The sequence below is a fragment of the Rutidosis leptorrhynchoides genome, chromosome 9 (genome assembly GCF_046630445.1).
Source record: "Rutidosis leptorrhynchoides isolate AG116_Rl617_1_P2 chromosome 9, CSIRO_AGI_Rlap_v1, whole genome shotgun sequence".
NCBI lineage: Eukaryota > Viridiplantae > Streptophyta > Magnoliopsida > Asterales > Asteraceae > Rutidosis > Rutidosis leptorrhynchoides.
The window spans coordinates 67,508,260-67,519,559 of NC_092341.1; the positions used below are offsets into that span (position 1 = coordinate 67,508,260).

An 11,300-nucleotide genomic window follows, 5' to 3' on the forward strand; every position below is an offset into this window, starting at 1 on the left:
AAGGAAGAGATTGGGGAGATGTCGTCAGTACCATATTCTTCGGCTGTTGGAAGTTTGATGTATGCGATGGTGTGTACGAGGCCCGATATTGCTCACGCAGTGGGAACAGTGAGTCGTTTTCTCTCTAACCCCGGGAAAGAGCATTGGAATGCGGTAAAATGGATTCTTAGGTATCTTAAAGGTACAACGAAGATATGTCTTTGTTACGGGGGAGCTGGTCCAATCTTGGAAGGCTATACAGATGCAGATATGGCTGGAGATCCTGATAGTAGAAAATCTACTTCAGGATTCATTTACACTTTTGCAGGGGGGAATTGTTTCATGGCAGTCAAGACTACAGAAGTGTGTTGCATTATCCACAACTGAAGCAGAGTATATTGCTGCCGCAGAAGCTGGAAAAGAAATGTTGTGGTTAAAGCGTTATCTACAAAAATTTGGAATCAAGCAAAAGGAATACAAGGTACATTGTGACAGTCAGAGTGCTCTAGATTTGAGCAAGAACTCCATGTACCATTCCCGTACAAAACATATTGATATTCGCTATCATTGGATACGCGAGGTAATTGATCGACAACTGTACTTGAGACTAGTGAAGATCCATATAAAGGAGAATCCTGCGGATATGTTAGCAAAGATGGTGACTCGAGAGAAGTTAGAGTTATGCAGAGACATAACCGGAATGTTTTCTATGGATACGTCTGGAGGGGGAGAATTGATGATTTCCAGCCGTATCTTCTAGATGTCGTCATCTAGATGTTTCCATTCTGGCCGTAATCTAGATTTTTCTAGATATTCAAAGAAGCCGGTTGAAGAAGCAAAGTTGGAAACAATTACGGCTAGCCACTTGTTTGACAACTCATATAGAAGTATTCAAATTGGAAACGATTACGGCTAGCCACCCTTTTCTGCGTTCACACCAATCTGCGTTCACACCTTCCACCTCCTCAAATTTTCCTTATAAATAGAGGTGTAAGCCTCATTTGTAAATCATTCAGAAAAGTATAATCACACCTAGTTAGTGTGTGTGAGTTTAAGTGTAATCCTAACCAAGAGTGAATACATCCTAGATAGTGGTGAGATTCCTAGTGTGTTAGTTTGAGAGTGTTTTTTGTTTTTTGAGTTCTGTAATACTCTGTAATCTATTCTTGTGAGTAATAGAGTTATTTTCTCTCAAATTTGTGTGTACCAACGTCCAGTCAATCCCCTCTTAATCACAACAACACCAAACCCAAAGAGATAGATTACCTTGAGGAATAATGTTACGACATCTCAAAACATGCTTTGCTTAGCCGGGATCGCCTTTTGAATTGCTAGCCAATGGAAGATCATGATTTTCGAAGGAAGCTTGTTAGTCCAAACCTTAGATGACATAAAGATATTTACTAAGAAATAGACAACCTTCTAACATTTGATGCCATAAAAACTATCGCACTTTGGTTATTTAACACATTCAGTTCATCTAACATTATATAATTGTAAAAAAATAGAACTCAATTAACTGAGACTTACAACCTTAAAGGCTACACAGAAACATTTAAAACACAATCTAACGAACCTATAAACTAACCATCTTTACACTTGACAAGAACTCATTCTATCAAACACAACAGTTGTTACAACATCTTTCACAAAAACAAAGAAACATTCCCTGCAGGAAGTCGGCATTAGCGTAGACTTATCTGTACGACTATGGTCACACACCAATCTTTCAAACGAGCGAAATCGTGCCTTTGGGAGTTCAAGTCCACATGCAGCCATGATCGAATGTGTTGCGTGCCTCGCAACTTCTTTAAACACATTAACTTCTGCACATCACAAATATCACATTCAGATATTCATGAAAATGTAACAAAGGAAATTTTTATAAGTAATTATGTTAATAAACAGCACTATAGTAATACCTAATTTTTTGTCCTTGCTTAGTAGCTTTAAATTGAGCTTCACAAGTGATTGTATCTCAGTTTTAGCATTTTTAACTTCCCTGATATTTCTATCAGACGTTACATCTTTCTTTACGCTCCTATTCTCCTTGAACGTGGGACCCACCTCCTTTTTCGAACAACATTTACCACTTACTATCGATGATGACGTTGATGATGAATGATCACTCGACCCCGCAATGTTTGATTGAACCCTTAAACAATCTTTTCTGAATAATTTCTCACAATTATTATTACTATAATTATAACCATTATTATTCCTCATCTCAGGAGATTCAATAATCATCCTAGAAGATGAAACATTACGATCGACACGGTTTCGGTTGCTCGTCACATTATTACCCTGTGTCGACTTAATTTTCTCAAACGTCTGAAACTTGCGCTTGTTATCATTGTTTTTCGATGTACCAACATCATCATACTTTTTCGAACCAACAAGATAACCATTATTTGGCCTTAACGGACCCGAATCTTTCACAAATCTATCTTTATGTAAAGGACGCTTTGACCCGATCATAACCGATTTTTTTAGTTCAGACTTTTTTCCTATAGCTCTTGTAGCAATCTGCATCATCTTCCAAGCTTTATCAATATCATACGACCCGTTACCTGACGACCCTTTATCTGACGACCCGGTACAATCTGAATTCTTTTTAGAAGCAAAATTTATAGACCCAACTCTAAACCCATCCCAATTTTCACGTAAAACTCGTATACGAGCATGCACATTAGCACGACGCTGCAATGCTCTATCATTCGGTCTATTAACAGTTGCCCGCGTGTTTGACTGTGTGTTTGACTGTGCTGTAACCGGTTGACTTTGACTAACAGATTCCTCAACAGAAGGCGACGGGTCGGGTTCACGGATACGGATACTTGAATCTCTTACGATATCATGAATTGAAACATCAGATTGAGCAAACCGAATTGGATTATCATCGGTATTATTTATGTTATTAGCGGATGCGAAATCTGTTTCGACCTTAGCGTGTTCATCTTTTGAAATTGTGCAGTCTTTACAAAACCAATCGCCTTCGGGCACAGTTGCGCCGAGACCAACGCAATATGAATGTGCAGCGGAGTCACATAAATCGCATAGTAAAAGTAGTTCCTCATCTGACGAATGACTGCAAACGGTACACGTGATTTGTGAATATGGATCAGGTGGGCCTATTGTCGCATTCCCATTGTAATAGTGAACCTGTACAACATTCATATTGTAAACTTTCAGTTTCTGAGAATTTAACTAACTTTATCAAATATCTTATTGTAAATATTCAACCTTCAAATCCATATTGTACGTATCAAACTGTCAATTACTTTTATTATATGTATATGACCTCAATTATCATATTATCATATTATCATATTATCATTTTTTTTTTTTTTTTTATTTTTATTTTTTTGTGAACGGGCAGTATTGACATCAATCAGAGGGGACTTAACCACCTTCGCGATCATATGTCACCCACGCATGCGTTAGGAGGAAACCCCAATCGCAACAACCCTGGCAGTACGGTTGAAGGTTGAGAAAACCCCCCCCCCCCCCCCCTCAGAGAAGCTAATTGCTGGCAGTACCAATTAGATCTCGGCCCTTGGAATCGAACTTGCGCCTACTCGTTGAGGACAAACCAGCCGCCCCCTCGTATACCAGCCAGGCAATACCTCGGTGGTTTATTATCATATTGTTTTATAGTAATGTTTGAGGAATTACACTTTTTGCTATTGTATGTATCCAGGTTTTCTATGTTCTACCATGTATCTCTAAAACATATTTCCTCCGAACCAAAAAGAATGTCCCCTAGGAACTTTTATTCGAATTAAGATAGTTAGTTTTGCCCAAGCTAGACTAAATTTATTTAAGAAATAGATGATTAAAAGTAATAAATGAGGTGGATATGATAATTTAATGATATTTAGTGTACTTATTTTTTGCAATTGGACAATTAATTTTTAGACAAATGTAAATAGTAAGATTGACACTTATTTCAGAACGGATGGAGTAAATTTCAACCGGCATTGATCGCATACATACATTAGACATAACCATAAAGTATCATACTACATCCTAAACTTGAATACATAAAATAGCAAAAAGTGTAACCACACAATAGCAATAATTGAAAACTTGTTGAATCATATAAACAAAGACAAACAAGATAAATTATGATCAAATTAAGCAGCATAACAATAACAATAACAATAACAATAACAATAACAATAACAATAACAATTATTACCTGATTGCGAACAGGAACATTAACAATTCGTTCGGGTAGAAACAAATCATAATTTAAAGGACGACGAATAGTCGAAAATCTACGCTTACAAATAGGACAACGAGACTCCACTTTAGCCCATTCCATGATACACACAAAACAAAAGTAATGTTCACAGCAGTCTATAAAACCTCGTACAGACATCCCCTGTTCTAAAAAACACACACCGCATTTATCCATCTCTTCTTGTTCCATGATTACAGATTTGCCTTTTGAAGGGGAATTGGGGGTTAGGGTTTTGAGGCGTTTGGATGGGGAGGTATCTGGAGAGTAATCGACGGGTTCAGATTTGAAATCGGGTCGGGTTTCGGTGGGTGGTTCTGATTGGATATCCATGATGGTTTCCGGTGGGATTTCGATTGGTTCGGGTTTAATTGGCGGCATAATCTGTTGTTAAAGAAGGTGAAAATAGTGAATTGTTAGTTTAATTCGGTGGGGAAAAAGTAGGGTAAGTTAATTATAGAAGGTTGATTGCAGATTCGTATGCAATAAACACAAGTTTTTGAAGTACGACGTGACAAACAATTTGAGGAAATTATGGGACAAATTTGACGAAAATAAAAACTAGTAGCCTGTTATAAAAGTCAATATTGGATGCTAATTTTATTATTATTATAGATATTGTATAGTAGATTTTTTTGAGTATAAATATGTGTGTTATGAGTTCATAATTCACACACTTCAAACATATATAAAACACATACTTCTCTCATATTCCCTCTATATACTTATTAGTCTACAGTCAAGAACTAGGCCGCTAAAGGTAGTTATAAACCTACTGAATTATAACACGTTATCAGCACGAAGTGCTCCGTATAATCAAGGTTTATCTAAGCAAGCACACGTCACTAATCAAGGTAAGAAATTGTTTAACTTTTATTAACTTCACTAACATTTATATTTAAGTTATATATGGTCGGTTATACTGCCTGAATTATATTTCTGTAATCTAACTTTTATTAACCTCACTAACATTTATATTTATGTTATTTAAGTTATATATGGTCGGTTATACCGCCTGAATTATATTTCTGTAATCTAACTTTTATTAACTTCACTAACATTTATATTTATGTTATTTAAGTTATATATGGTCGGTTATACCGCCTGAATTATATTTTCTGTAATCTAACTCTTATTAACTTCACTAACATTTATATTTATGTTATCTAACATTTATGATTACTTATGCAATTAATCATTATTTATTTCATGCATACTAATGTTTATTCTTAAATTTATTATTTATGCATAATATGTTTATTCTCTTAATCTTCGTATTTATACTAAACGTATTTATACTAAATGTATTTTATAGTAATCATATTTATACTAATAAAATTCTTTTATTAAAATTATTTTAATACAACGGCAACATAACGATCGTTAACATTAATTAACGACGTTACAACGGTCATATATACATAATGGTTGTTAACGTCGATTGACGACGTCACAACGACTATATTTTTCAAATATAAATTAAACATCCCCGTTTTCACATTTTTCACAAATCAATCTTCATTTTCTCAAATTACTACTCTCCAAATTTTTTTATTAAAAGATGATTAACTCAAGGATGATTTTTCCTACTGTATTGGTCATAATAGCTATCATCCTTGTTGCTTGTACACCACTAGATGAACCTATATTCTATCCTTCCCTTATGATTTTATTATTTGTAATCATACCATTATTCATTTGTTTGCTACTTATGAATCTAAACTAATTCTAATTTCATGTTGTTATTTGTCTATGAAAAAAAAATTGATTATGATTATGATTATGATTATGATTTATATTGTTCATCTTTCTGAAAATAGAAAATGTCAAACTTATCAAAGCTTGAGTTTGATGCCTTAGACGTATCGGGAACAAAATAGAAATAAATCTTGGATCATTGGGTATTCTAGAAACTTTAAAAGAAAACAATACTTGTTCCGATCAAGATAAATTAAAATCAATTGCTTTTATTCGCAAACATATTAATACCACCTTAAAACATATGTTTCTCACTATCAAAGATCCACATGTTTTATGGGAAAATATCAAGAGTAGATTCGATAATCAAAAGGAAATATTACTCCCAGCTGCGAGGGAAGAATGGAGAAATCTAAGGTTCCAAGATTTCAAAAAGGTAAGTGAATGCAGCTCGGCCATGTTCAAGATCCGTTCAAAGCTTCAATTCTGTGGTCAAGAAATAAGTGATGCTGATATGATGGAGAAAACTTTCTCCACAATGCATTCTACAAACATAACTGTGCAAGAAAACTTAAGATTGCAGAATTATAAAACTTTTTCCAAACTTCAAACTTATCTCTTAGTTGCAGAAGTTAATAAAGAATTACTGATGAAAAATCAAGAATCTCGTCCTACCGGTGCACTAGCATTTCCTGAAGCTAATGCTATTAACAATAATAATAATAATAAAAGAAGAAATGCACATGGACGAGGGCGTGGACAAGGTAGTGGCCATATTGGCCAAAACCATCATCATGGAAATTACCATAACAATAATAAAAATCATAACTATGTTCGAAATCACCCTTATGGTAATGGTCGTGGTGGTGGTCGTGGTCATGGTGGTCGTGGTCGTGGACAAAGAAATAATAATCCACAAAATTATAAAATCCAAACACCATACAATCCCATAAATCACAATGTTGAAGAAGGCTCTTCAAAGAATGTTGAAGATTCTTGTTACCGATGTGGTAAAATTGGCCACTGGTCTAAAAACTGCCGAACAAATCAGCATTCTGTTAATCGGTATCAAGAATCCCTAAAGGGAAAACGAAAAGAAGCAAATCTTGTGGATGACCTTGATACAAAAATCACTGAGCCAACTTGTGACTACTTTAATGAATAAATTTCTAATATCTATATATATATATATATATATATATATAGATATCCTATTATATGTTCCCGTTAAATAAATGGTTGTAGATTTTCAATCTACACCATATCAAGTTTACTACATATTTTCTTATTATGTGCTATCGTTTGTAACATGTTTTGAATGTAATATATTGATGAATTATGTACTCATTATTTGTTTCTCATATTTTTTTTTTTTAAAGTTCATGATGTATATTGCTGGAGTAAAAAATCAGTCAAATGGTGGAGATATTTGTATTGCAGACAGTGGTGCCACTCACACCATACTCAAATCTAAAAAATATTTCGCATACTTGAAAGCAACGGAAGGAACTATACATACTATATCAGGTCCTGTGGACTTAATAAAAGGAATGGAAAAGGCAAAATTCATGTTACCAAATGGTACGAATTTTCTGATAAATAATGCCTTATTTTCTCCCATGTCAAAGAGAAATTTGTTAAGTTTCTCTGACATATACCAAAATGGATATGATTATCAGTCAGTGACAACAGAAAATGAAAAATATTTAAGTATCACTGATAAGAATCGTGTCATTGAAAAACTACCAAGACTTCATTCTGGTTTACATTATACACATATAAATGTACCTGAAGTAAATGTGGTAGTTAAAGAAAAATCATGTGATCCTGTAATGATCAGTTTGTGGCATGAGAGATTAGGCCACCCAGGATCAACAATGATGAAAAGAATAATACAAAATACACATGAACATCCATTGGCGGATCAAAGGATCCCTCATGATGCACTTATCCCATGTACATCATGCTCACTTGGAAAGTTGATAATAAGACCATCACCTCTTAAGGTTGAAAAAGAATCACCAATGTTTCTTGAAAGAATTCAAGGTGATATATGTGGACCAATTCATCCACCATGTGGACCATTTAGATATTTTATGGTTCTAATAGACGCATCTAGTAGATGGTCTCATGTTTGTCTATTATTAAGTCGAAATATGGCATTTGCAAAATTTCTTGCTCAAATTATTAAATTGAGAGTACATTTCCCTGATTATACTATTAAAAGGGTGAGACTAGATAATGCCGATGAGTTTACGTCTCAAGAATTTAATAACTTTTGCATGTCTATTGGGATTATTGTTGAACATCCCGTTGCCCATGTGCATACACAAAATGGTTTAGCTGAATCATTAATTAAACGATTGCAGCTAATAGCTAGACCATTGATAATGCAAACAAAACTCCCAGTATCTGTATGGGGCCATGCAATTTTGCATGCTGCATCATTGATTCGCATTTGACCAAGCGCAAGTCATACATATTCTCCCTTGCAACTTGCTTTTGGCCATCAGCCAAATATTTCCCACCTTAGAACATTTGGTTGTGCGGTTTATGTCCCTATCGCACCACCACAACGCACTAAAATAGGTCCTCAAAGAAGGATGGGAATATATGTTGGATATGAAACATCTTCAATAATAAGATATATTGAACCCATGACGGGTGATGTTTTTACAGTACGGTTTGCTGATTGTCACTTTAATGAAACATTATTCCCTAGATTAGGGGGAGAAATAAAAAATAAAGAAAATGATGTTTTATGGTGTGAACCTCAATTAATGTATCTTGATCCTCGCACAAAAGAATGCGAGACCGAAGTTCAAAAAATAATGCATATGCAAGAACTTGCGAATAAATTGCCTGATGCATTTACAGATACAAAAAGAGTGACTAAATCATATATATACCAGCAGCAAATGCTCCAGCTAGAATTGAAATTCCAAAAACTGGCAATAATGTCATTCTTGAGTCTTTGCCACGCCAGAAACGTGAGAGACCAATTGGTTCCAAAGATAAAAATCCTCGAAAAAGAAAATCAGCTGATAATGAGGTAAAAGAAAGTGTTCAAGAAGAACTACAAATCAATACTCCTTCTGCAGAGGAGATTGATGATGTCAATACAGAATTTTCAATCAATTATGCACATTCAAAAATATTATGGAACCGAAATGAAATGAAAAATCTTGATGAGATATTTTCATATAATGTTGCATATGACATCATGAATGATGATGATGATCCAGAACCAAAATTTGTCATGGAATGTCAAAATAGACATGATTGGGATCATTGGAAAGGAGCAATACGAGCTGAATTTGAATCGCTCAATAAAAGAAAAGTTTTCGGATCTATCATTCTCACACCTAAAGATGTGAAACCTGTGAGATATAGATGGGTTTTTGTGCGAAAAAGAAATGAGAAAAATGAAGTTACAAGGTATAAAGCTAGACTTGTAGCTCAAGGTTTTTCTCAAAGACCAGGAATTGATTATGAGGAAACTTATTCTCCTGTTATGGATGCAATTACTTTTAGATACTTAATCAGCCTGACAGTTTCTAAAAATTTAGAAATGCATCTCATGGATGTTGTGACTGCTTATCTTTATGGATCACTTGATAGTGATATATATATGAAGATACCTGAAGGATTTAAGGTATCAGAAGCAACCAATGCAAAACCCAAAGAAATGTACTCAATCAAGTTACAAAGGTCTTTATATGGGTTGAAACAATCGGGTCGCATGTGGTATAAACGATTAAGTGATTACTTGATAAGCAAAGGGTATACCAATAATCTTATTTGCCCATGTGTTTTCATTAAGGAAACAACATCCGGATATATGATCATAGCTGTTTATGTTGATGATCTTAATATCATAGGTACAAATAAAGAGATCCATGAAGCCATTCAACTTCTAAAGAAAGAATGTGAAATGAAAGATCTCGGAAAAACCAAGTATTGCCTTGGTTTACAAATTGAACATATGCCTAATGGTTTACTTGTACATCAAACAACATATAATGAAAAGATTTTAAAACGTTTTAATATGGACAAGGCAAAACCATTAAGTACTCATATGGTTGTTAGATCACTTAATGTTGACACTGATCCATTTCGTCCCTGTGAAGATCATGAAGATATCCTGGGACCAGAAGTACCATATCTTAGTGCAATTGGAGCTCTTATGTATCTTACAAATTGTACAAGACCTAACATTTCTTTTGCAGTTAATTTGTTGGCAAGGTTCAGCTCAGCTCCTACCAAAAGACACTGGAATGGGATCAAACACATATTTCGATATCTTCGAGGAACTACTGATTTAGGATTATTTTATTCTAACGAATTAAAACAAGATTTGGTTGGTTATGCAGATGCAGGTTATTTATCTGATCCACATAAAGCTAAATCTCAAAATGGATATGTATTCCTAAATGGAGGTACCACAATATCATGGCGTTCTCAAAAACAAACACTTGTTGCAACATCATCAAATCATGCCGAAGTGATTGCATTACATGAAGCTACTCGGGAATGTTTTTGGTTGAGATCAATGACACAACTCATTACTAATTCTTGTGGACTAGAACGCAATAAAAGTCCAACAACTATCTATGAAGATAATGTAGCTTGCATAACACAGATGAAAGAAGGGTATATCAAAAGTGACCAAACAAAACACATACCTCCTAGATTCTTCTCATACACTCAAAATCTCATTAAGGACAACCAGATTGAAATGAGATATGTTCAGTCCAGCAAAAACTATGCTAACCTTTTCACCAAAGCACTTCCAACTGCTATTTTCAGAACACACGTTCATAATATTGGCATGAGGCATGTTCAGAAGATGTAACAACTCAGGCGTTGCCTACTTGAGGGGGAGTCAACTCTATGCTGCACTCTTTTTCCCTTAGCTAAAGTTTTATCCCAATGAGTTTTCTTTAGCAAGGTTTTTAACTAGGCAGTACTAGTTATTCTCTAATAAAATTGTCATCCAAGGGGGAGTGTTATAAAAGTCAATATTGGATGCTAATTTTATTATTATTATAGATATTGTATAGTAGATTTTTTTGAGTATAAATATGTGTGTTATGAGTTCATAATTCACACACTTCAAACATATATAAAACACATACTTCTCTCATATTCCCTCTATATACTTATTAGTCTACAGTCAAGAATCAGGCCGCTAAAGGTAGTTATAAGCCTACTGAATTATAACATAGCCGTATATTTTGTGAGTTTATATATGGTAATTTTGATTTTGATAATTGTAAACAACTGATATTTTCTATTATTAATTATTAATTATTAATTTATTAATTAAGGTTAAATTAAATTTTAAAAATTAAATTAATAATATGGATCTTGAAACTTT

The 11,300-nt window shown here is 34.2% G+C and overlaps 1 protein-coding gene across 1 annotated transcript; it reads right to left on the minus strand.

Annotated features, from left to right (window-relative positions):
* Nucleotides 1–1,461: 1,461 nt before the first annotated feature.
* Nucleotides 1,462–4,718, minus strand: LOC139867273 (uncharacterized). The gene is made up of 3 exons (XM_071855616.1): nt 4,181–4,718; nt 1,902–3,141; nt 1,462–1,805 (listed from the first exon to the last, which is right to left on the minus strand). The coding sequence occupies exons 1-3, from the start codon at nt 4,601–4,603 to the stop codon at nt 1,573–1,575; spliced, it is 1,896 nt and encodes a 631-aa protein (XP_071711717.1). The 5' UTR covers nt 4,604–4,718; the 3' UTR covers nt 1,462–1,572.
* Between the last annotated feature and the right edge of the window lie 6,582 nt (nt 4,719–11,300).